General features: G+C 43.3%; 2 protein-coding genes across 2 annotated transcripts; one reads left to right on the forward strand and one right to left on the reverse strand.

Moving 5' to 3' along the window:
* Positions 1-1,487, forward strand: LOC111258424 (L10-interacting MYB domain-containing protein-like). The gene is made up of 3 exons (XM_022829648.1): positions 1-294; positions 505-810; positions 906-1,487. Exons 1-3 carry the CDS (start codon positions 1-3, stop codon positions 1,485-1,487), a joined length of 1,182 nt encoding a protein of 393 aa, XP_022685383.1.
* A 9,907-nt stretch (positions 1,488-11,394) lies between these two features.
* On the reverse strand, positions 11,395-14,499 carry LOC101770530 (transcription factor bHLH18). The gene is made up of 3 exons (XM_004982147.2): positions 13,799-14,499; positions 13,304-13,696; positions 11,395-11,886 (listed from the first exon to the last, which is right to left on the reverse strand). The coding sequence occupies exons 1-3, from the start codon at positions 14,393-14,395 to the stop codon at positions 11,800-11,802; spliced, it is 1,077 nt and encodes a 358-aa protein (XP_004982204.1). The 5' UTR covers positions 14,396-14,499; the 3' UTR covers positions 11,395-11,799.
* Between the last annotated feature and the right edge of the window lie 9,357 nt (positions 14,500-23,856).

The following is a 23,856-nucleotide window of genomic DNA, read 5'->3' on the forward strand; positions in this document are numbered from 1 at the left end:
ATGGCCGATGATGAGACTGACTTGGATGAGTTCGTGCCTGTCGGCCAGGCCGGGTTCGGTCGTGCCTTGGGCGCGGCCGGCCGTAGTTTGGCGGTGGGCGGGCGTGGCGCCCGTGCCCACACTGGTAGGAAGCAGCCCCTGGCCGACGATGAGGCTGACTTGGATGAGGTTGTTCTTGGTGCCGAAGATGCAAGTGTCGGCCATGGCCGTGGGAAGAAGCGGCCAGGAAGAGGTCGGGGCCAAGGACAGAGCAAGAAGCCCTCTAGGGCAGCGAAGAAGAATGACGAAGAGGAGGTATGTGAATTGTCCTTGGTGTACGTTTCATATACGTTGATACATTTGCTTGGTATTGAATGGATGGAACAACAGTAACAAAAATATTATGTTAGTAGTAGTAGGAAACTGACGTGGATGCTGCAAGATACATATATGCTTAATTAGTACACAACCTGTGAGTTAAATAGTCTTTATTACAAAAGACGTTCTGACGTTGAACATGGTCAGGGAGATATGATGGACTGGACCGACGCATACACATCGATTGTTTGTAACTTGTTTGCAGAACAAGTTAAGAAAGGCAATAGACCAAATACACATTTGAACTCTGTAGGCTATACAGAAGTGTCAAATAGGTTTTATCAGATGACAGGAATTTATCTTAGCAAGATGCAATTGAAAAACAAGTGGGACAAGTTGAAGATAAAATTATCAGCATGGAATAGATTAATGAAGAGGCAAACAGGAACAGGTTGGGATAGAACAAAGGGTGTGATTGACATGGACGATGAGTGGTGGAGGAAGGCAAGAAAGGTGAGGATGTAATTTTTTAAAAATTTTAATGAATCATTCATACTCGTTACTCACTCATAACTAACACTATTTTCTTATCTTATTTTTCACTACAGGATATCCCAGGATGCGGCGGGTTCAGGACAAAACCTCTGCAAAATGTGGATGATTTGACCGTTATGTTTGGTGACATCATTAATGATGAAACAGATCATTGGAACCCTATGAGCTCGAACCCTATCATACCCCAAAATGATGACACTCCTATTGAAGTAGATCTTGATGTTGGTGAGAACCTTGATGGTGGTGGGGATGACATTGAGGATAATGGAGGTGTTGCTGTGAATGACATTGAGGAGGTATCTCCATCCATTGGCAATGCAAAAAGAAGATCGAGGGTTCTCATAGAGAAAGGAAAGAAAGCAAAAACAGGAACCGCACTTGTGATTCAAGAAAAAATTAGTGAGATAGCTGAACAAGCCAAGGCTTTCACATCAAGAAAGGTTGGCGAAGTTACTGTTGAACAAGTAATGGATCTTGTTTTGGATTGTGGAGCGGGGTATGGTACCGATGAGCATTTTATTGCTACTGAGTTGTTTGTGAAGAAAGATCAAAGGGACATGTTCATGACACTTCCAACTAAGGACATTAGATTCGGTTGGCTTACGAGGAAGTTCAACGTCAAATACGGGAACTGAAGATCACCATTTGTTTTTTTCAATTATGTGGACACCATTTTTATTTTTATTTATTAATGTCACTTGAACTTTGTCATCATTGAACCTTTTGTATTAATGTCACTTGAACAATGGTGTATTCATGTTATTTTGTTTCATGTCAAATTGCAGGTGTCCGAGAGTGAGAGTGATAGTAGTGAGGAGAGTGCGCAGTTTTGGAGTTTAGTTCTTGGTGGTGCTCAAGTAGCTCAAATTTATGTCGATCTATATCTAGATAAAAACCCACCAAGAATATCAAACCTTAGTGGCATGGGATGGTTGATGGAGACAATAAGGAATGCAGGAGAATGCCATAGACAACTTCGTATGAATGAGAAAATACTTATGGATCTTCATGATTTATTGGTGGGAAGGTATGGGCTAAAACCTTCGATGCATATGAACACGCTTGAGATGTTGGCCATCTTATTATACACTTTGGGTGGAAATGAGTCAAATAGGAGAGCTCAAAATAGATTCAACCACTCCGGTGAAACTATAAGTAGGAAATTTGATGAGGTCTTATTATGTTTGATTGCTATGGCAAAGGATTTTATTAGACCAAAAAATCCAAACTTCCCTACTGTCCATAAAAGGATAAGAGATGACAGACATGCATATCCACACTTTAAAGATTGCATAGGTGCTCTTGATGGTACTCATATTCGTGTCGCTCTGTCACCTGAGGAGATGGTAAGATATATTGGGAAAACCGGAATGGCAACACAAAATGTTCTAGCTGTTTGTGATTTCGACATGCGTTTCACTTATGTATCCACGGGTCAACCCGGAGCTATGCATGACACAAGTGTGCTGTACAATGCAATTAGAGTGGACGAAGAATTCTTCCCACATCCTCCACAAGGTAACATCGTCTTCATATGATTTTTGTTTTACTTGTCCTAGTGCTGAACAAATAATAACTTATATTATCTACTCATTTTGCAGGCAAATACTATGTTGTTGATGCGGGTTATCCTAATCGCCCTGGGTATCTAGCTCCGTACAAGGGTGAAAGGTATCATTTACCCGAATGGCATAGGGGTATGGAACCAAAGACTCCCGCGGAAAGGTTCAATCGTGTTCACTCATCTATTCGCAATGTTATTGAGAGATCATTTGGATTATTAAAAATGAAGTGGCAAATTCTCTACAAGATGCCACCGTACCCTATGTACAAGCAAAAGATGATTGTTGTGGCTACTATGGTCCTTCATAATTATATCCGTGAACATGGAGGTGAAGACATTGACTTTGATCGGTGTGATCGTGATCCTAATTACATACCTACTATCCCGGAAAGGTATAACAAATATGCAGTTTCTCCCTTGGCGTCGGACGGGTCTACTTCGAATGCCAATGCTCCTACTATGGATGTATTTCGTGATGAGTTGGCCACCGCTCTTTCTCTTGCTTGGAACTAGTTAATATTGATGTGGTTAATTTTGTAATTTCATTTGATGTCACATGAAACAAATTTTAATTTTTATTGGAACAAGTAATGGATATGTTATCTAGTACGAAATTTTTTTTCCATGTGAAAAAGAAACATAAGCAGTGCATGACCTTTTGGGTACTGTAGCGCAGCACTGTAGCATGGTACTGTAGCGCGGAACTGTAGCACAGAGCAAAACCTTTGGGCAAAAACGACTATTCCCACTTGTTCCTATAATTTTTGGAGCTGAATTTGGATCCGGTAGCCAAACAGGTACCCAGCTCCCTATTTTTCTGGAGTTGGTGGAGTGGATCTGACAAAAGGTGGAGTTGGTGGAGTGGAGCTATTTTTTTTGGAGCGGAGCAGTCCCAAACAGGCCCTAAATATTTGATGTGACAGGAGGGACCCAAACACCAACCAAACACCCTCTAATAAGGTTAGTTGTGAAGCTGCTGCGAGGCCAGGCCACCGCACCGTACCGTGCCTTTATTTATGGCCGGAGACGATAAGACGACTGCATGCGTGCTGGCCGGCTGGTACAGGTTTTGCGTCCATTGTAGCTAGTATTGGTCCAAGCAGAAAGAGGTATGACTCACCAAATCTAATCCAGCATATGCTGTGCATATACTACGTACCCAGCTCTACCTACGCCTCTACTAGGAGAGAGCTGGAGCGGAGTCGAGTCTCGTACTGTATCGCTATCATTGGGACCCGTGATTTTACAGCATCTGACAGGTTCCCATGCACAGGTGGATGTATAGTAGGCCAATAGGGCCATCTCCTCTATCTCCTGCACTACTGCATGGAGGCAGGTACGTACTCTGTCGTGTGGAGCCGCGCGCGTGCCCCGTGCAGTGCCCACACATCTACCACCACCATGTCGCCACCTGTCCCGGGGCGGGGGGTCGTGGTGGCCGGCAATGCACGTCCTGGACGCACGTGGTGCACAAGCCCAAATGCAATCCCCGTTCTGCTTGGTTGGTGGGACCTGTGCCTGCCCAGTGACAACCACACTCATCACTGAGAGACGACACAGCGCTCGGACACACTCGGATGGCGGCTAGCGTGCAGCATGTTGGCGATTCAGCAGCATTATTTCTCCGGAGACGGCGAGACGGCAATCATCGTAGATTCGTAGGTAGGTCGGGAGGGAGAAGCGACGAAATTTGGTTACTCGAGTTAAAGTTTAGTTCGTGTCACATCGAATATTTGAAGGCTAAATAGAAGGACTAAATATGAGTTAATTATAGAACTAATTGCACAGATGGAAGCTAAACGACGAGATGAATCTATTAAGCATAATTAATCCATCATTAGCAAATATTTACTGTAGCAGCACATTGTCAAATCATGGACTAATTAGGCTTAATAGATTCGTCTCGCTGTTTAACCTCCAGTTGTGTAATGGGTTTTGTAAATAGTCTACATTTAATACTCCTAATTAGTATCTAAATATTTGATGTGACATGTGCTAAAAATAAGTTAGAGGAACCAAACGGCGGCCTTCACTCCTTTGTGTTCATAGCTGGATGGAATATAATTCCTCCCAACGTATGCAGCATGCTTTGCTCTATCCATGCTAGGCTAATACATGGCACCATGTACATGGCGCTCTCTACCCTTCTTTTATTCTTTTCCTACGGTCCTCTCCACTTCTCTAGCTAAGCAACCTTCTTATGATATGGTTGAAATTAAATGATCTTTCTATTTTTCGCAAAGCGGCGGCGACATCGGTAAAAACATCTATCACACACGCGTATGCATGATTAGCATCTAAATACTGTACACCTGCAGCGGCCGCTAGCTGGAGACATTATTGAATGATGCCGGTAATGAGCAGTAAAATTGCAAAGAAGACGAAATCATCAGGTCCTCGCAGTCGCAGATCAGTCACAGTAATTAGATGACGACCCGTACTCACACCGAACATAAAATTAATTCAGGATAGTAAGAGACATCGCTCACGTGGGTCCTTGGCCTTATGTGCCAGCAGGGCCCAAGTTGATCGAGCAGCAGATGATGCATGGGTGATCTGTTTCTGGCCGGATCGATGCATGCAACAACTACGTACTAACAACAGCGTTCTTGATAGCGTTCAAAGTGTACGGTATGTCGCTGGTGTACCCGAGATAAAACTGATACGATCAGATATATGATGTTGACGGTCAAAATCGACACGTTCTGGAAATATCTCATGATCGACTAGAACTAAAATAGATAATGCATTACTAATGTATGTTTGTTATTTTGCAAATTTGGCATAGGTATGTGTTTTTTTTGCAAAGTGTGTGATCATCATATTTGAACATATTCAATTTGGGCATGATTCCAGGAGAGATGAAGAAGAAATTTAAATATATGGAACTAAGATGAGGTCAAATAATGTGTTTGAGTGCATCAAGACGAAGCATTGGCCGATAGTATGATTGAAAGGGTAATAGGGGATCGCCTAAATTGGAGTTGGATGTGAAAGTTATGGCGACCACGAGGTGCTTGATCACAGTCTAGTTCTGTATGTCAGAGGTTCCAGTTTTGCTATGCAACTTGAAAAAAATCGATGCACCGGTTCTTTTAACCAGAATGCCGATTTTTATTGGATAAATCCTAAATAAGAGTTATAGATTGGTTCTAAGTCAGTTTTAATTTACATTTGACTCTTCATGAGGGTAGATCTCCCCACCTACTGTGTATAACACCAAATTCCTTCTTCCACACAACCATAAATGACGTCCAAGATTTGCTGGTCGATCTATGGCTATGTGGTAAAGGGTCCTCTAATTTAGCCTAGCAAATTTAAGGATCGGGTTCAATAAGGATCGGACCATAATTTTATATGATTTCGAACTAAAAATAGGTAGAGCTGAGTTGGATTGTGAAGGAGGTACAAAAATCACGATCCGTTACCACCCTTATCTATGGCACGTCCGCAACGTCCACGCGCTGGCTAGTAGGGAGATGCTCACGTGGGTCGATGATGGCTCATATGTGCCCAGCGGGGCCCAAGGTGGAGCTGCATCTATGTGTGGTCTGTATTAATTCACATGGTTGTAACAACTACTACTAGCGTTGAAAGTGTACGATAGGTGTATCTGAAATGAAATGAATATGCCCAAAGTTGATACACAGTATCAACTTTATATTTGGATATATATATATATATATATATATATCTTATTAGTAGTTAAACTTGAAAAAATCTTAAGGTATATTGTCAAAACTCCAAAACAACATCCTGCATGGAGGCACGTAGTACTACATGGGGAGCAACCAAATCCGGTCTTGCATGGAGAGCACGCATGCTTAGCGAGATGCAAAGTAATCGAGCTTTCTTTCTGTCAAGCTTGCTAGCTACAGCTGAAAACATTTGAAAGTTCACGTGCGGGTGTTTTTCTTATATGCGATGTGTTTTTCTTATAGCGTCCAAAGTGTACGAGAAGTTGGTGTATATTGTCGGCATGTTTCGGAAATATATATGCAGGACTAAGACCAAAATAGTCAATTCGCTACTGGTGTTTATTATTATGAAAATTCGGCATGCATATGTGTTTTTCCAAAGTGTGAGCATCATATTCGAACATTTACACATGATTCCACAGAAGAGATGAAGAAGCACGTGAAACATAAACAAGATGAGACAAAAAAAAATTATGTGTTTGAGTGCATCAAGATTAATCCTTCGTTGATATTATTGAAATAGATATATTTATCATTTAAACTGGAGTCTGAATGTGAAAATTAAATCGGAACCTTCCGGTTTTGTACGTTGGAGGTTCTGGCTTTGATATCTATGCAAGCTAGAAAAGGATCCAATTTTCTAAGTCGAAATATCCAGATTTTACTGAATAAGTCCTTCAAAATAAGAGTGGCATGGATTCAACTCTCAGATGGTAGATCTCTTCCTAATATAATATGCATTTACATTTTAATAGTAAACTCTAAATTCCTTCTACAATTACGACTATAAATGGCGTCGTAGTTTTACTGGTCGATCCAGGACAGGCCGTCGACGTCCACGTGCTGGCTAGCAGGGGACGTGCTCGTGTGGGTCGATGGCCCATACGTGCCAAGCAGGGCCCAAGTGTGAGCAGCATTTATGTGTTTTGTTTATGTTCGCTTGATTGTAACAACTCACAACAGCGTTCTTGATAGCGTTCAAAGTGTACGAGAAGTTTTGGTGAATCTGAAGTGAACTGGAATATGCCCAAATATAAAGCTTACTAAACTTCATACTTCTACGTTGAACAACACGGAGGACCTAGAAGATCTGTTTAACTCCAGTGCAAGTTCCAAATCGACTCGCGAGTGGTGCAAGACGTGCCAATCAATTTAACCTGAAAATTGACAAGGTAAACATTAAATTCCTGAGTCAATCGGCGGTGAAGTCTTTTGAACTCATGGGTAGCCGTTCTTGGAATAAATACCGTGACAGATCGATATTTAATATAAGCACGTGGTGTAAATAAAACATTAATAGCATGTGCCATCGGCTATGTCAGCCGACGAGCTAAAATAAAGCATTGTAACACAATAGCCGTAAAAGGGAGTGTCGGTATTTAAACCCGGCAACCTACCAAGGGAGTACCCGAGGTAGAGTTTTGGTTGGTGAATGTCGCCGAAATCAGGAACTCGATGGTGTACGTAGGCATGCAATTTAGACACGTTCGGGTCGCTAGATCGTGTAATACCCTACGTCCTGTGTGTTGTTTGCTTATATTGGATTGAAGGGGTCCCTGTCCGCCCTTATATACCCTTATATACTGGGGGAGCAGTATTACAGGTCGGTTGTCTTATAAGAGTACTAGTCGGTTTCGACTAGAGAGTCCTACTCTAACTGCTACGAGTAGTTTCCTTGTACTCCATGTGGACTACGCCTTCTTGCACCGTAGTCTCCATATCCGATACGTCTCGGTGTACAGCCCCACATGCAGATCTGTCCAAACCTTCTAGTGGGCCCATGGATGTATGTACGACAGGGAGCCCTTGTTAACTACGTACTTATCAGATAAGGACCAGCCGATGTTGACCATACATAAACCAGATATATTAATGGATCTTAATTAATGTCTTGATAAGTGTATTGAAGGTACTTCAATCTGCCAATATAAAAGACTAGCATAATCACCAAAGGCCTCTGACCTACCGCTTACAAGCCGATTAAGGTAACAAATCTAATCAGTGTCATGACCGTGTATTGAAATTAGACAAGGTAACATAATGAGAGGGCATTAACTTCGACCCATTAGTCTTAATAGACAAGCTCGCAGCAGCAAAGCCTCGTATGTGTCCCTATCGGCTCAATGACGTCATCACACTTCTGCAAGATACAAATAAGACCCGAGCGAGGTATCGGCTCTTAACGGTAGCACACTAACATCAGAGATCAAACGGTTAGCAATATGAGGGGCAGGGGTAAAGATCTATCGGACCTAACATGTGTAAACAGTAAGAGCATGCAAGATCTACCAGCCGATACGATCTGATAACTGTGAACCTTTAAACAAGGCAAGGGAGCCGATGAAGATAACCTAACCAGATCTAAGCTGTTCGATAACTTGGGCAACGTTGAAAACAAGTAGAATACTGGACAAAATCTAGAAAGTTCTACTTGCAATCTAAGATAACTCGATAACTAGTCACACGATAATATCAGAATATAAGACTTAACTTAGAAAGTTCTGATAGAGGTCATAATAACCGGGTGACGGTACTTACAAGGTCGCCCGAGATCAAAGCTGATGCAGCCTTGCGCGCTAGAAAGAACTCATCAAATCTGCTCTACTCCTACTCCTAGGGTTTTGGCGGCGTTACGCCGAAAGGTTGTATTGATTGATTATTACAAGACTCATGGGTTTATATTTATACCCTGGAGCAAGCTAAAATTCTAGTCAGATACGTCATGAACTATTACAGCTATTTCTAAAACTACTAAAGATAAATCTCCATGCTTTCCCTTATTTGGTGGAGTCGATTTCGCTTTGGACTGGTCTCGCTTGGTCTTCCATCGGCTTCTGGAATTGTGGTCAACAGTGGCTGGTCTTGGTCAACGCGGCACCAACTTCAGGGACGATTAGAATCTTATCCACAGCGGTTGACTTTGTTCAAAAACCGGCATCAACACTTATTAGTAGTTAAAGTTGGAAAAAAAATCTCAAAGCATGTTGCCCAGACTCCAAAACAGCGTACTACAAGGGGAGCAACAAAATCCGGTCTTGCATGGAGAACACGCATATCGAGATGCAAAATAATCGAGCTTTCTTCCTGTCAAGCTTGCTAGCTACAGAAGAAAACATTTGAAAGTTAGCGTGCGGATGTTTTTCTTATTATATGTAGCCTCTCCTTTGCCATCACCCAAAAGACAGTACAAATGCTTCTAGAAGAAGAGGCACCCAAAAGAAAAAGAAAACAATATGGAAACCCTAAAGTTTACTTAACGTAATCCAAAATCTTTTGAGTGTCAATTAAATACTACACACACTACGGCTAGTTGCTAGCCATTGATGCTTCGGTTTGCTTAGCAATAATGGAAATAAAAAATATTACTAAAGGTCGTTCACATCATGGAGATTGTCACTGAGCTGTCTATACTGATGATGTCAAGGTTTCGGTCAGGAACGCTCACAATTCACCAAGAATACTATATATATACACGGCAGTATCAGAATGGGCCCTGCAGGATTTGCCGTAGGACACTCAACTAACTTATACTTGTTAAACTAGTGTATCCAAACGACCATTATTTCTCCCTTAATTTTGTGCTACCATTTCGTTGATTGCGAGCGAGACTACATAGCTTATCGAGGTCCTGGTCAACTCGATCACTCTAGCTTAATCGTGCTTGCATATTCCATGACGGTCGAGAAAATCAGGGCGCACTACGTGTGCACGGCTGCGTATTGTGTTGACTTATCAAAGTAGATATACGTGCTTTTACAAAATTTTACAGTACCCTAAAACACAGTTAATTAAGTAGGTGTTGCACTCCCACTGATTCAAAATACATGTAGGACATCAACACCGGCTCTTGTTTCATATGGTTAGATCTGTGGGGAGGAAAAGTTCCATGCCATACTTACCCTAAACTCTTTTCTTTATTTGCCGGAAACAAGAGCATCTCCTTGCAAAAACTAATCAAGGCAGCCTCATCATTACAACAGTTACAAGACCTCTTGTATATACAGTATCGAGAACCTGCCGAACAGCTGACCCTGACCAGTGGACCTACATTCTGGGATCACCCATTTTCTCTTGTTCAAAGGCTTACAAATGCCTGATTGGAACAGCCGGAGTTCACTCTTGTTTTCACTGCTGGTTGTGGAAGTCAAATTAAGTGTTAGCGTGAACATAAAGTTTTTTTTTTCTGGCTTTTGCTGCAACGTCGCCTAAGCACCGGATGGCTTCTGAGAAGGACAACTATGATCCTGCCGTGTCCTATGATTGTGTGCTGTGCCATACCCCAACAGAGGAAACAGTTGAGCACCTCTTTCCTTTATTGCCCTGCTGTCCAGACTTGCTGGATGATTCTCAATCTTCAAGTTGATCAACTTGCTGGGCCTTTTGACAACCTGATGTCCATCAAGAACCAACTACGAGTCCGTTTTTTCATGGATGCTATCTGAGCTGGTGCATTTGGACGGAACGAAATGATCTTATTTTCTGGAGCATCCGGCCCCACTAACGGTCTAGGGTGTCGACTCCTCGAGTGATGTTGAAGGAGTTTGCCTTAGTTATTCTTGGAGCAAATGCTTCACTATACCAAAAAAAAACTTTCTGAATTCATCAAATTCCTCCCAGATAATTAACTTCATGAGAGTTTCCAAATTTATTCCTTTCGGAAGAATGATGTGCAAGCATATATGAATTTTAAATTTTGTCCATATGAATAAGACAAAGCAAAATATATTCCCTACATCCCTTAATATTTGATGTAGGAACAAACGTAGTATCTACAAATTTCACTGTAGTCAGTTTAACATTGCTCAAAGGCATAATATCTCATAACAATATATATAGTACATGCTAATAATAATAGGTGTACCCACTTAATATGTTTTTCTGAACTGAAATGTACATCACTAAGGCCCCGTTTGGATCCTTGGAATTGAATTCCATTCTAATAATCATAATTTAGACACAAAAATTAAGCTAATATAGTCGTATGTGGAATATATTTGTATATTATTGTTGGCCATATAAGAGAGATACTTATGTGCTGCACTTCTGCCACAGGGAAGCGAGTAGAAGAGTGTGCTATAAGTTGGAAACATAGCATGAGGATCTATAGAATCAATTTCCATCTCCCACCTCCATGAATTTAAGATAGACTTATATCTAAATTTTGGAAAGTTGTGGAATGCCACGTTCCAAGATAAATAGCCTGCTCATTCAAAATGAAGGATCCAAACAAGGTCTAATTGTAAATGCACAGAAACAGATCAATGGAGACAGCTAGAATCATGAACAGTGATAGTAGCGCGCACATATATATACACACACGTACACACAGCATTGAGCTAAGCTTGGTTCAAATCAACTTGACAACTTGTAAAGCACTTGCTGGTACATATGCCCACCTTATTTCTTCTGAATTGAAGCGACCAATCTGACCCACCTGCATGGATGTTGATGCATACGTGGCGCCAAACTGCAAACATATGTGGTGCAGAAATCCTCGTCTCTGTCGCATGCACGCTACGTGAAGGGACATCGCGCCAATGGAAAAAGAATAAGCTCAAGCCGTAAATTTTTACAAAAAAAAAACAGAGAAACACTCAGCAAGCATATCATATACATATACTTTTTGCCATCGGACTATACTTTTCGCAGAGCCGTAGATATTTATGTATATGCAGGCTCAAGTCTTTAACTAGTTTTCTGTTTCCTCATCAGTAGCGCAGAATTGAGTCTGCCAACGATCTCCTCTGCAGTTACGGTGAACCCCTCCTCCACCTGATGATCAAACGAAAAGATTGTTATTATACTATACTATTGATCTGTATATCTATAATTTATTATTAACGTCTCAGTTATTAGCAAGTTCTCCTCATAGTTCAAAAAATCATCATCCAACAATTGCAAGTTACGAAGTCGTAATCTAGATCATTGAAGGATATATAAGATATTTTGAGGTGTGCGAAAATAGAAAAACTGAAATTAATGAATTACATCACTATACAAGGATTTCAAATCTGTTTTCGTCCTGATGATGCCTTTTGCAGAATTGATGTTTTTGTTTTGCACAAAAGTACAACCATCCATCCATTAATTAAATTGCCACCTTTTTCCACAAGAAAAGGGAAACATTTTCCACACAAGGTTTGAAGTGATTTGCAACATACCTCTATTTAACATTTCAATTTCTTTGAACTAATGTTTCAACTATTCGTTGTTTGTATTTTAGTTTTCGACTTTACATAAGCATTTCTTAATTACAAACTTAACCATATGAAACTATTTTTCTGTAAATCATAACACTATTTAATTGCTATACGATACGAGTCCAATGCTTAAATTATGACCTAAATACATAATGCAATGGTTATTTACAATTCCATCTGTACAGTCTCAACCTTTGTGACCAGATCTTAGAAAATTAGGTTATTTAGATCTTTTCCTGTTTCCCTTCTCTCTTGATAAATTAAAGAGTGAGTCATCATACAGAGTGTATCTAGTTAGTTAATACTGGCACCACCAACCCAAAATCTTATAGGCCTCATGATTAATAAGAACATATAGGACTCTGTGTTATCATTCATATGAGCCTTGGGCGCTGCAACTAGAAAAAGGTGCTTTAAATCCAAATAAATTGTAGAATTGTAGGCAGAGAAAAGTAAAAGACAATTTATTTGGATGCAATGTAACATATCGTAAATTGCATAACACCTCACTTTCTAATATAAGAGCAGTAACTCAGCTCACTACAGGGTTTGATGTATGTCAAGGACAGACCAATGAATGCAATTTCAGTCTTCAAAATGAAATCAAGCATTGAAAATTAAAGTTGAATCAAGCTAGCCTTGCTAAAACATGTGCTACTGATTTTCTCACTCACAACCTTATCATGAAATAAAAGTTTAGTTTCTTTTTTTGTGAGAAAAAAATAAAGTTAAAGTTGAACCATTGTCATTATTGATTGCATTGCAAGAGGATCCTAAAACATGGAACAAAGTGAAATTGATGGATTTTAATATCCTATCGATAGTACTAGCATTTGTATTTTAGCATATGTTTTGCCCTTATTAGGAGTAGATTTTTCTTTTTGGCGCATCACAAGACAATCAAAGTGTTGTTAATTAAGAAATAATGGAGCACAGTACTACAATTATATGATCAGTGTTGATTAGACTGGTTAGTCGTCAAAACTTGCCTTTGCTGTGATGGTTATGATCAGCGTGCCCGCCGGGAATGGCATGACATTGGCGTGGATGATACTGAGGCGGAGCTCCTCGACCTCGGTGAGCACCTTCACGGCCACCCCCTTGCCGTTCTCGCAGGTGATCCTCACCATCACGCTCTTCTCCGAGAACCGGGCCTCGATCTCCGGCAGCTGTTTCCTCTCCGCCGGCGTGCCTGATGACGCTGACAGCGGGGAGCCATCGTCGTCGGGCACTGCTGGAGCATGGAGGCATGGCCTCTTGACGACCACCACGGTCTCGATGCTCCTGTGGCCGTTGCTGCCGCCAGCCTCCAGGTCTTTGAGCTTTTCTTGGAGCTCCTTCACGTACTTGGTCGCGTCAGAGAGGATCGTCGCCTTGTCCATCTGATCAGAAATAATTTATCATCGCATCGTGCGATCTGTGTCAGAATTCAGAAATTGCATGTCGAAGGGGGTGAAGGGATCTGATTTGGATCAGGTCAGGACCTTCTTGAGGCCGGGGATCACGGTGGAGAGCTCGATGAAGCGTTGGTTGATCTTCTCCCGCCGCTTCCGCTCCGCGATGATGTGGTCCTGAGCGTACGGCGCGGACATGGATCCGGTGCCCTTTACGCCGGTTCTCCTCGTCAGCGGTGACACGCACACTATCTCCGGCAGGCGGCGCGTGCGGGCGGCCTCCGCCAGCACGCCGTCGCTGCCTGGCAGCGCCGAGGCGGCGCCGAAGTTCCAGCTCACCGGAGGGTTGGTGCCGCCGCTGCTTCTGCTCGGGGCGGCGCGCCTGCTGGCCGAGTTGGGCGTCGGAGGCCAGGCGTCGTGATCCATGGCCGCGCCGCCGGCCGAGTTGTTGCCTCCGCTGCTGCCTTCGGTGGTGTCGCCGGAGCCGGAGCTCCAGCTGCTCGCCGGGGCCGCCGCGATCAGCTCCTGGACCATTTCGGCCGCGTGCGAGGCCTCCCGGAGCGCCCGGAGCGACGGGAACAAGGTCGCCTCGCTGCCGCAGTCGTCGTTGACGACGGCGGCCATCGGTCGCTCGTGCTGCAGCGTGTCCATCGCCCACTGCATAAACAGGCTCGAGTCGTCCTCCATTACTCTGGCCAGTCCTTAGTGGTGTACTATCTGCAGCGCAGATGATGATATCCTTATTAATTCGACCAGCAGCAAGAACCATATATAATCACGATGTCAAGTCTTCTTCTCAGAAAATCACTGCGTGACCAGATCTTGGTAGCTAGAAAAGTTCAAGGAATTAGACAAGACCAAACGCACTAAAACCGTGACGTCACTCCGAAAAAAGAAATAAGAGGATGCCTGCACGTACAAATGTACTATTGCTAATTAAGAAACTGAGACAATCACCTCAAATCCTTGCGAATGATTTGACAAAATACTGCTTGATAGTACTACTAGCTAGCAAGTGGCCTGGTATCCAATCCACTAAGGGTGCGTTTGGTTGCGAGGACGAAGTGGGACGGGACGGGACGATCCCACTTCGTCCCGCGTTTGGTTGGAGGACAGGTGGGACGGGGACATCCCTACGAGGGAATATACCCTCCAGATGCGGGATGCCCCCGTCCCACCAAAACGAGCGGACGGGGGCATCCCACTTCGCCCCCGTCACGCGCCGTCTGCACCGGTGGGGCTCCGCCCCAGCCGGCGGGCGAGCCGCAGGCGGAGGGGCCGGCGCGGCGAGCTCCGCCCCGGCGGCGGGCGAGCCGCCGGCGGAGGGGCCGGCGCGGGCGAGCTCCGCCCGGCCGGCGGACGAGCTGCGGGCGGAAGGGCCGGCGCGGGCGAGCTCCGCCCCGGCGGCGGGCGAGCCGCCGGCGGAGGGGCCGGCGCGGGCGAGCTCCGCCCCGGCCGGCGGACGAGCTGTGGGCGGAGGGGCCGGCGCGGGCGAGCTCCGCCCCGGCCGGCGGGCGCGAGATCCGCCACGGCCGGCACGGGCGAGCTCCGCCGCGGCCCCTGGGGCGAGCGGGGCGAGCGGCCGGCGGGGCGAGCGCCCCCGGTGCCGCGGCCGGTGCCCACGGCCTGGGCGGCAGGGAGCTCCGGCGGGGGCGGTAGGGAGCTCCAGCGGGGGCGGCACGGCTTGGGGCGGCAGGGAGCGTTGGAGAAGATACGGGTTAGGAGAAAAAAAAAAGAAAAGACGATGACATGTGGGCCCATATATGACATGTGGGTCCCACTAAACACATGCAGCTAACGGTGTTACCCGAGCCATCCGTCCCTCGTTTTCAATCCATCGTACCAAACAAAAAACTGGGATGAATTCATCCCTCTCAACCAAACAGCAGACGGGATGATCCCATCCCAAAAAATAGAGACGGCACCGTCCCATCCCATCTTGTCTCCAAACCAAACGCACCCTAAATAATGCCCAAAGGATCATGCAAGAGAGAGTCCCCTTTTATAGGTAGTGCCGCCGCAATATACACCCCCTTTGACCATGTCACTATAATGTTAGCCTGCTCTCTTTTTTTTTTTCCTAAATGACCGGAGGCCTATCATCAGTCGCCTTTAATTTCTCAAGCAAAAGAATATCAAAGTCATTTCTTGGGATTCTCGTTTCGTGACCTAAATCCAGTGAAAATGATAGTTTGCACACACCATCACTGAAAAGGTGATACACGCATGTGAGGTAAAAGTACAAAAGTCATGATATGTCGATTTGGCCTCCTATCCAAATCAAGGTCAGTGAGCAAGCTACATCGGGAGAGGTTTATAGTGACTGATCGACCAATAACACATAGGATTAATTCTTGTTCGGTAACGATATGGTTATGTTGCGGATACATGTAGAAAAATACTAGCCCCTAGGCCTTCTTGCAACTTTGCAATGAGGCTATGTATCTCTAAAATAAAAGCTATATGGCTTCCAAATTTGTAAAGAAAGTGTATAATAATTTTGGCGTGACACTCCTAGCCTGACCCCACCCACAGCCCTAATAATAAGGCCTAAAAAGCTAAAACCCTAACTTATCTACCTACTTGCACTACTGATCGAGTTTGACAGAGTAGGTTTTTTGAGCACGCTACCAGCTATAGTTGGAAGTAATTGCCAGAAAAAGTTTGATTCCTATATGCAAACACAAATTTTGCACCAAATTGACCTCAATCTGGTGAAGTAGCAACAACTTCACAAGGAAAAAAAATCCAAATGAATAGCTGATCAGTTAATTGTTCTCCTGATCTTTTGGACATGTTTTAGAGTTAATTAGAACCAACATAAATTACACAATGTGCACAACTGCAAAGTTACGCTTGTCTCTTTGAGGCTTGCAACTGATACTTCTCTGATGCATCATTTTGGAGTTTTCAGAAGAGAGCAAACAAGAAGAAACAATAATGCGTCACGTGGATTATGGCCCCACCCCAAGACATAGAAATCCCTCCGAGATGCCTTGGTTCCCCTTGACTGAATTGGAGTTGTTCTTATCGGTTGGCATAGTTGATTGGAGAACAATTTGGTTTCTCTTCCTAAAAACACAACCTTCTTGGTTTACCGTCCGAAGCTATTTAGACAGACAAATGGTTCGTAAAAACAAAAAAGCCTAGATCTTAGGGTATGTATAGGCTTAAGTTGTTTACACTACGGAAAGCTTGACCTACATGTATCGTACGGTTTATCTTCAAATGAAAAAGCATTACTTCCACATCAAGAACTCCATTATTGGGGCAAGGCCACTATGAACATCATACTGGCCATTCAGAAATCTGGCCATCTTTTCCATGGAGAACGACGGCCCTTTTGTCAACAAGCTAGCACATGCAAATTAAACCCCCCCTGAGGCAAGCAACATCGCTTTACTAGCTGATTGTGCCTCCAATCTTGCAGGCGCTGGCGCTGGGTGCGTGTGGATGCATTAATCTACTACCGGCTGGCAAATTTTTTAACCAAAGTCACGCACAGGCACAGGGCCCAATTGGTTTCCATCAGCAGGGCAGATTTTTGATGGATCTATGTGTGTAGGCCAGGTGTAAAATCACGTGATGTACACCTAGATTGTGCAGCAGCGTGAGTGCTCTGTGCAAAATGCGGCCGTCAAGAAAGAACCTTCATGACAGACGCATGCAGAACGTGCAGAAAACACTCTCCAGAGAGGGATTTATAAAGGCTGCTCAACTATATGCTAACCCGTACATTAAGCTAAGAATACTGTAAAAATTTGGTTGTGGGCGGTCACAGAAGTCGGAAACTTTTTTCATTTTCGAAAAAAATATATGCTACCTGTACCTATGTCTGTCTGTTTAAGCTTACCGCTTTATTTTCTAGAGTTGGTGTGGCTGTCACCATGTCCAAATCTCATGGAGATCATATGACCGAGAGTTTGGAGGTTAGGCAATTCCTGTATTAATTTCCGAAATAAATAAATCATGAGACAATCTTAGTATGCAAAACTCTAACATACTAAGGCAACAGTAATAGCATAATTATGATATTAGAAAACATGATTAACAACCAGATCAGATCACGACGCAAACCGGGAAGCCGTGATGACATCAGATCACGACACACCTACCGGGAAGCCGTGATGACGAGCGGTGCTGACGGGACGACCACGGTGTTGCGGATGGATCGCAGAAGCCGACATTGAAGACAACGGTACGCTACAACGCCTGACTTGGATGGAGGACGAGCCGTGATGACGAACTTGAGCAGTCGCGCGAAGCGTTCCCAAAAACCTTATTCGCCCTCTCCTGATGCAGGATCATAAGGACGAGTGGTTCTGGAGACCTCCTCTCCCGCTCGTCGGTGCACACCGACGCAACGAAATGGAGAAGACTACGGTGGCGGCGCAGCAGTGTAGAAGAGGCAAAACCTAACTCGTATAGAGCACCTTAGGGATACCCGAACCTAGGGGCCTTCCCGTATAGTAGTTTATGGTGCGTCTTTTTCATGAGGGGGTGGTATGTATTTATTGGGAGGAAAATCCCCAACACCCTCGTCTATTAGCAATACGAGACTAATAGGTGGTGTACCCCCTCTTACACTAATGGACATTTGAGATTTATTCAGAATTATCTATATGGGTCGAGCTCATATATCTAACAATCCCCCACCATATCTCAAATACCCATTTAGGTGTTTTGCATTTTTCTCACTACTGTTTGATATACTAGTGTTTCAGCAAGGACTGTTAAGTTGAACTCTTGCCTAGATCTTCAAGCTACACTCATCCACAACTTGACAATAGACTGTGCCTTGAATTGCTAGTTTTGCGCGGACAAGTTTCACTTAAAGTCATAACCAGTACCTGGCTGCCAGTAGCCTACCCCGCGGGTGGAGCATATACGTCGTACTCCCTAATCTCTTTCATGAGCTTACTAGAGATCACCCAAATCTCATAGACTGCGACGTTTAACAGCTGGACTCATATAGGTGTGTTCTTTCAAGAATGCTATGTAGGATAGCATCTTCACTTATCAAGCTAAAAGAATCACATTAAGGCATATAGCCAGCTAATAGAATTACATTAAGGCATATAGCCAACCTGCCTTACAGCATCCCTGCCTTACAACATTTGAGAGTATTGCATCTTCACTTAGAGAGGGTTAAATAATTACTCTCCTCAGTTAACCAAAAGCTTATTTTTCCCATATTCTAATTCATGGGATCTCCGATCACATAGGTTGGATTACCACTATGGCAACTCAAACGGGTCTCATACCCATCTCCCTCGATGCACTTTCTATCACATTCCGTGATAGCCCTTTAGTAAAAGGATCTGTCAGGTTTTTATCTTTTTAAATATAAGTCACACTTATTACTCCAGAGTTTCTCAATTTCTTGACAGACTTCAGTCGTCTCTTTACATGTCTTGATGACTTCGCATTATTCCTAGCACTGTTCACTTTGCACCACCTCCAAGGTTAAACACATACTTGAAGCTCATCAGCATCTGAAATCCAGTTTGAGTCACTATATCCCTCAAGCACAGCAGGGTGCCTAGAATAGTAAATCCCGTAACTCATAGTACGCACCAAGTAGCGCATAACCCTTTCCAGTGCATGCCAATGATCAGAACCCGGGTTTGACATGAACCTGCTCAATTTGCTCACAACAAAAGATATGTCGGGTCTCATTGTGCTAGCTAAGTACATGAGTGAACTGATAATCTGAGAGTATCTCAGTTGATCTTTCGCAATTTCTTATTCTTTCGAAGTATCACACTAGGATCATAAGGAGTTGGAGAAGGCTTGCTATCCATGTAGCCAAAGCGGCTCAAGATCTTCTACACATAATGGGATTGCGAAAGAAAATCCCATTATCATCCTTAATCAGCTTAATGTTTAGAATAATATCAGTTTCTCCTAGATCTTTCATATCAAAACTCTTTGATAGAAAACACTTGACCTCATTGATCCCATCAATATTGGTGCCAAAGATTAGTATGCCGTCCACATACAAACATAATATAACTGCTTCACCCCTACCATGGCGATAGTACACACATCTATCAGCCTCATTTATGACAAAGCCCGCAGAAGTTAAAGTTCTGTCAAACATCTCATGCCATTGCTTAGGCGCCTGTTTCAGGTCATACAAAGACTTCAATAACTTACACACCTTACTTTCTTGACCATTCACCAAAAATTCATCAGGCTGATCCATATAGATCTCCTCATCCAACTCTCCATTTAGAAAAGCTATCTTTATGTCCATCTGATGGACAATAAGACTATATGAGGTAGCCAAAGAAAGTAGTGCTCGAATTGTGATCAGTCTAGTGATAGGTGAGTAAGTATCAAAGAAATCTTCACCTTCTTTTTGTGTGTAGTCTTTGGCCACAAGTCGTGCCTTGTACTTCTCAATAGTACCATCACGCCTAAACTTCTTCTTGAATACCCATTTACAACCCACTAGTTTGTAGCTATAGGGTTGTTTAGTAAGCTCCTGGGTTCCATTAGAAAGAATCAAGTGCATCTCATTATGAACAGTTTCATTCCAATCATCTACATCTGGAGATGCAAATGCCTTAGTAGTGGATGTGGGTGTGTCATCCACAAGATCATCTACATCTGGAGATGCAAATGCCTTAGTAGTGGATGTGGGTGTGTCATCCACAAGGTATACAGTGAAATCCTCACCAAAGGATTACTCCTTCTAGGAGCTTCACTGTTATCCTTCTCAATGACCTCCTCATGCTCATCAGATTGTTCAGAAGACTCAATAGATGCAATTGGTTCAGGAATTATCTCAAAGGAAAATCTGGAAGTGCTATGCATATCTTTCATAAGAAAAATATTCTCAAAAAATGTTGCATCACGAGATTCCATAATGGTATCAACATGCATATCTAGTACCTCTTATTTAACTACTAAAAATATATAAGCAATGCTCCTCTGAGCATATCCTAGAAAGACACAATCCACTGTCTTAGGTCCTAACTTGCGCTTCTTAGAAATTGGTACATTAACTTTCGCCAAGCACCCCGAAGTGCGCAAATAAGAAAGTGATGGTTTTCTCCCAACCCACATCTCATATGGAGTTTGCTCTTTATTCTTGTTCTGAACTCTGCTCAGGACATGACATGAAGTCAATAAATCCTCCCCCCCCCCCACCATGCCTCAGATAAACCAGCAATGTCTAACATGGCATTAACCAGATCAGTTAGCGTGCAGTTTTTCCTCTCAGCAACCCCATTTGATTTGGGAGAATAGGGAGACTTCCTCTCATGAATAATACAATGTTCCTCACTAAATTCATCAAACATTTTAGAAAAATATTCACCACCGTGATCTGACCTTAGATGCTTGATCTTTCTCTCTAGTTGATTCTCAACTTCATCTTTATAAATTTTAAAGTAGTCTAACGCTTCAACCTTAGTTTGGAACAAATAAACATATCAAAATCTAGTCGCATCATCAATCAATGTCATGAACTATCTCTTTCCACCTTTTATCAACACACCATTCATCTCACAGAGATCAGAATGTATGAGTTCTAGAAGTGCCAAGTTTCTCTCCTCAGCTGCCTTGTGAGGATTCTGAGGTTGCTTCGATTGCACACAACTATGGCACTTAGAACCTTTGGTAATGGTGAAGTTCGGAATTAAACATATGCTGGAAAGCCGAGACATCAAACTAAAATTAACATGATATAAACGTGAATGCCAAGTACTCGTGTCATCACTAACATTGCCACAAATATGGTTTACTGATTTATTACAAAAATCTGCAAGGGAAAAGCGGAACAAGCCTCCTCAATCATAGCCTTTACCAACAAATTGTTCATATTTCGACACGACTAACTTATTGGACTCTAACACTACCTTAAACCCATCCTTGCACAGTACTGAGCCACTCACAAGATTCTTGTTGATAGTAGGGGCATGCTGCATGTTCCTCAACTGCACGATCTTTCCTGAAGTAAACTTCAGATCTACCATACCAATACCATGAACAGAGTATGTGACCCATTCCCCATCAGGATGGAGGAATCATGAGCGACCTGGTAAGAAGAGAACACAGATATGGCACCACACACATGAACATTGGTACCCGTATCAAGCCACCAACTGGTAGATTGAAAAACTGAAAGAACAGTAGGTAATAAATTATCATACCCATCTTCAGTGTTGCCTATGGTCACAGTGTTAACATCCTTGGATCTAGATCCATGAGTAGCCATTTTATCCTTGCGATCTGCGTGATCTGGACAATCCTTTGAGAAATGTCCTAGCTCGCTGCAGGTATAGCAAGACAACTCAGTTTTGTTCATCTTCTTCTTCTTCAAGGTAGTAGTCTTAACGATCTTGTTTTTCCCTTTATTCTTGTTGCGTGGGAACTTCTGCACCATGTTGGCGCTAGACTGGCCTTGGTCTCCTTTATCAGCAACATCTTTCATCCGAGCCTTCTCCTCAACATCAAGAGACACTATCAGGTTTTCAACTGATATCTCCTGTCTCCTATGTTTTAGAGTTGTGGCAAAATTCCTCCACGTGGAAGGCAATTTTACAATAATACATCCAGCCACAAACTTGTTGTGTATCTCACACTTGAGCTGCTCAAGGTCCTTCACAATGCACTGCACCTTATGCGCTTACTCTTCTATAGAATGGTTGTTCACAATCCTGTAATCATGGAAGCTCTCCATGAGGTACAGTTCACTGCCTGCATCTATTGCACCATACTTTGTAACCAAAGCATCCCACAACTCCTTCGCATCTGTCGAGTCCACATAGACATCGACCAGATGATTAGAGAGCACGCTGATGATACATCCCATGAAAATATTATTGGCATCCGCGAACTTCTGCTACTGCTCAGCAGTCTATTTTCCTTTTCTCGTGCCCCAGGTGTGAATTGCATTAAGCCACAGACGGACCTTTGATTGCCATCTCTTAAAGTTCACACTAGAAAATTTTTCTGACCTCAGTGACTCAACAAAACTAGCCATCGAAAAATCAACAGATTTCCTATTTTAAGGTTTTTGGATTGTTGGATAATTAGGCAATTGTTGTATTAATTTCCGAAATACATAAATCATGACAAGAGACAATCCTAGCATGCAAAACTCTAACATACTAGGCAAACGGAACAGCATAATTATGATCTCAGAAAACATGATTAACAACTAGATCAAATCACGACGCACGTACTGGGAAGCTGTGATGACAAGTGGTGCTGACAGGACGATGATGGTGTTGCGGACGGATCGTAGCAGCTGTCGTTGAAGACGACGGTACGCTGCAGCGCCTGATTTGGACAGAGGACGAGCCGTGATGACGAACTTGAGCAATCGCACGGAGCTCTTCCCAAAAACCTTATTCGCACTCTCCCGGTGCAGGATCACAAGGACGAGTAGTTCCGGAGACCTGCTCTCCTGCTCGCCGGTGCACGGTGACGCAACGGAATGGAGAAGACTACGGTGGCGGCGTAGCAGTGTAGAAGAGGCAAAACCTAACTCGTATAGAGCACCTTAGGGATACCCGAACCTAGGGGTCTTCCCGTATAGTAGTCTATGGTGCGTCTTTTTCATGAGGGGGTGGTCCGTATTTAATCGGAGGAAAACCCCCCTAACACCCTTGTCTATTAGCAATACGGGACTAATAGGTGGTGTACCCCCTCTTACGCTAATGAGCCTTTGAGATTTATTCAGAATTATTTATATGGGCCAAGCCCAATCGGGCCGTATGTAAGGCCGTAATAAGTAGCGCTTTCTGTTATATATTACTTTAGAGTTAGTTCCCTTCCATAGTACTTCCTCCGTTCCAAATTGTAGGTCGTTTTAGCTTTTTTTGGTTCATAGATATCATTATGCATCTAGATATAGTATATGTCTAGGTACGTAAGAATATATATGAACCTAGAAAAGTTAAAACAACCTACGGAGGGAGCAGCTAAAGAAAAACATATCTAAACAATGCCAACGCAGCAGGTTGGACTTTGGAGTTAAAAACACAGCTGACATAAAAGTAGCAAGCTATCTAACTGGCCCCCATGCTATACTAGTAATTTAGGTATTAATTTGTTCACAAATATTACGCCCTCAGTTCTGGCCTGTCTGATGTTATCCATTGACTTTGCCTCCTATACATTTGCATCCCTAT

The sequence above is a fragment of the Setaria italica genome, chromosome IX (genome assembly GCF_000263155.2).
Source record: "Setaria italica strain Yugu1 chromosome IX, Setaria_italica_v2.0, whole genome shotgun sequence".
Lineage (NCBI taxonomy): Eukaryota > Viridiplantae > Streptophyta > Magnoliopsida > Poales > Poaceae > Setaria > Setaria italica.

Bases quoted from the DNA above. Each gene is read 5' to 3' on its own strand.
- LOC111258424 (XM_022829648.1), top strand. From the start codon at position 1: ATGGCCGATGATGAGACTGACTTGGATGAGTTCGTGCCTGTCGGCCAG. The intron at 295-504 runs GTATGTGAATTG...GAACATGGTCAG, and splicing joins AGAAGAATGACGAAGAGGAG to GGAGATATGATGGACTGGAC. The intron at 811-905 runs GTGAGGATGTAA...TTTTCACTACAG, and splicing joins GGTGGAGGAAGGCAAGAAAG to GATATCCCAGGATGCGGCGG.
- LOC101770530 (XM_004982147.2), bottom strand. From the start codon at position 14,395: ATGGAGGACGACTCGAGCCTGTTTATGCAGTGGGCGATGGACACGCTG. The intron at 13,697-13,798 runs GTCCTGACCTGA...ATTTCTGATCAG, and splicing joins TGATCCCCGGCCTCAAGAAG to ATGGACAAGGCGACGATCCT. The intron at 11,887-13,303 runs GCAAGTTTTGAC...TTTGATCATCAG, and splicing joins TCATAACCATCACAGCAAAG to GTGGAGGAGGGGTTCACCGT.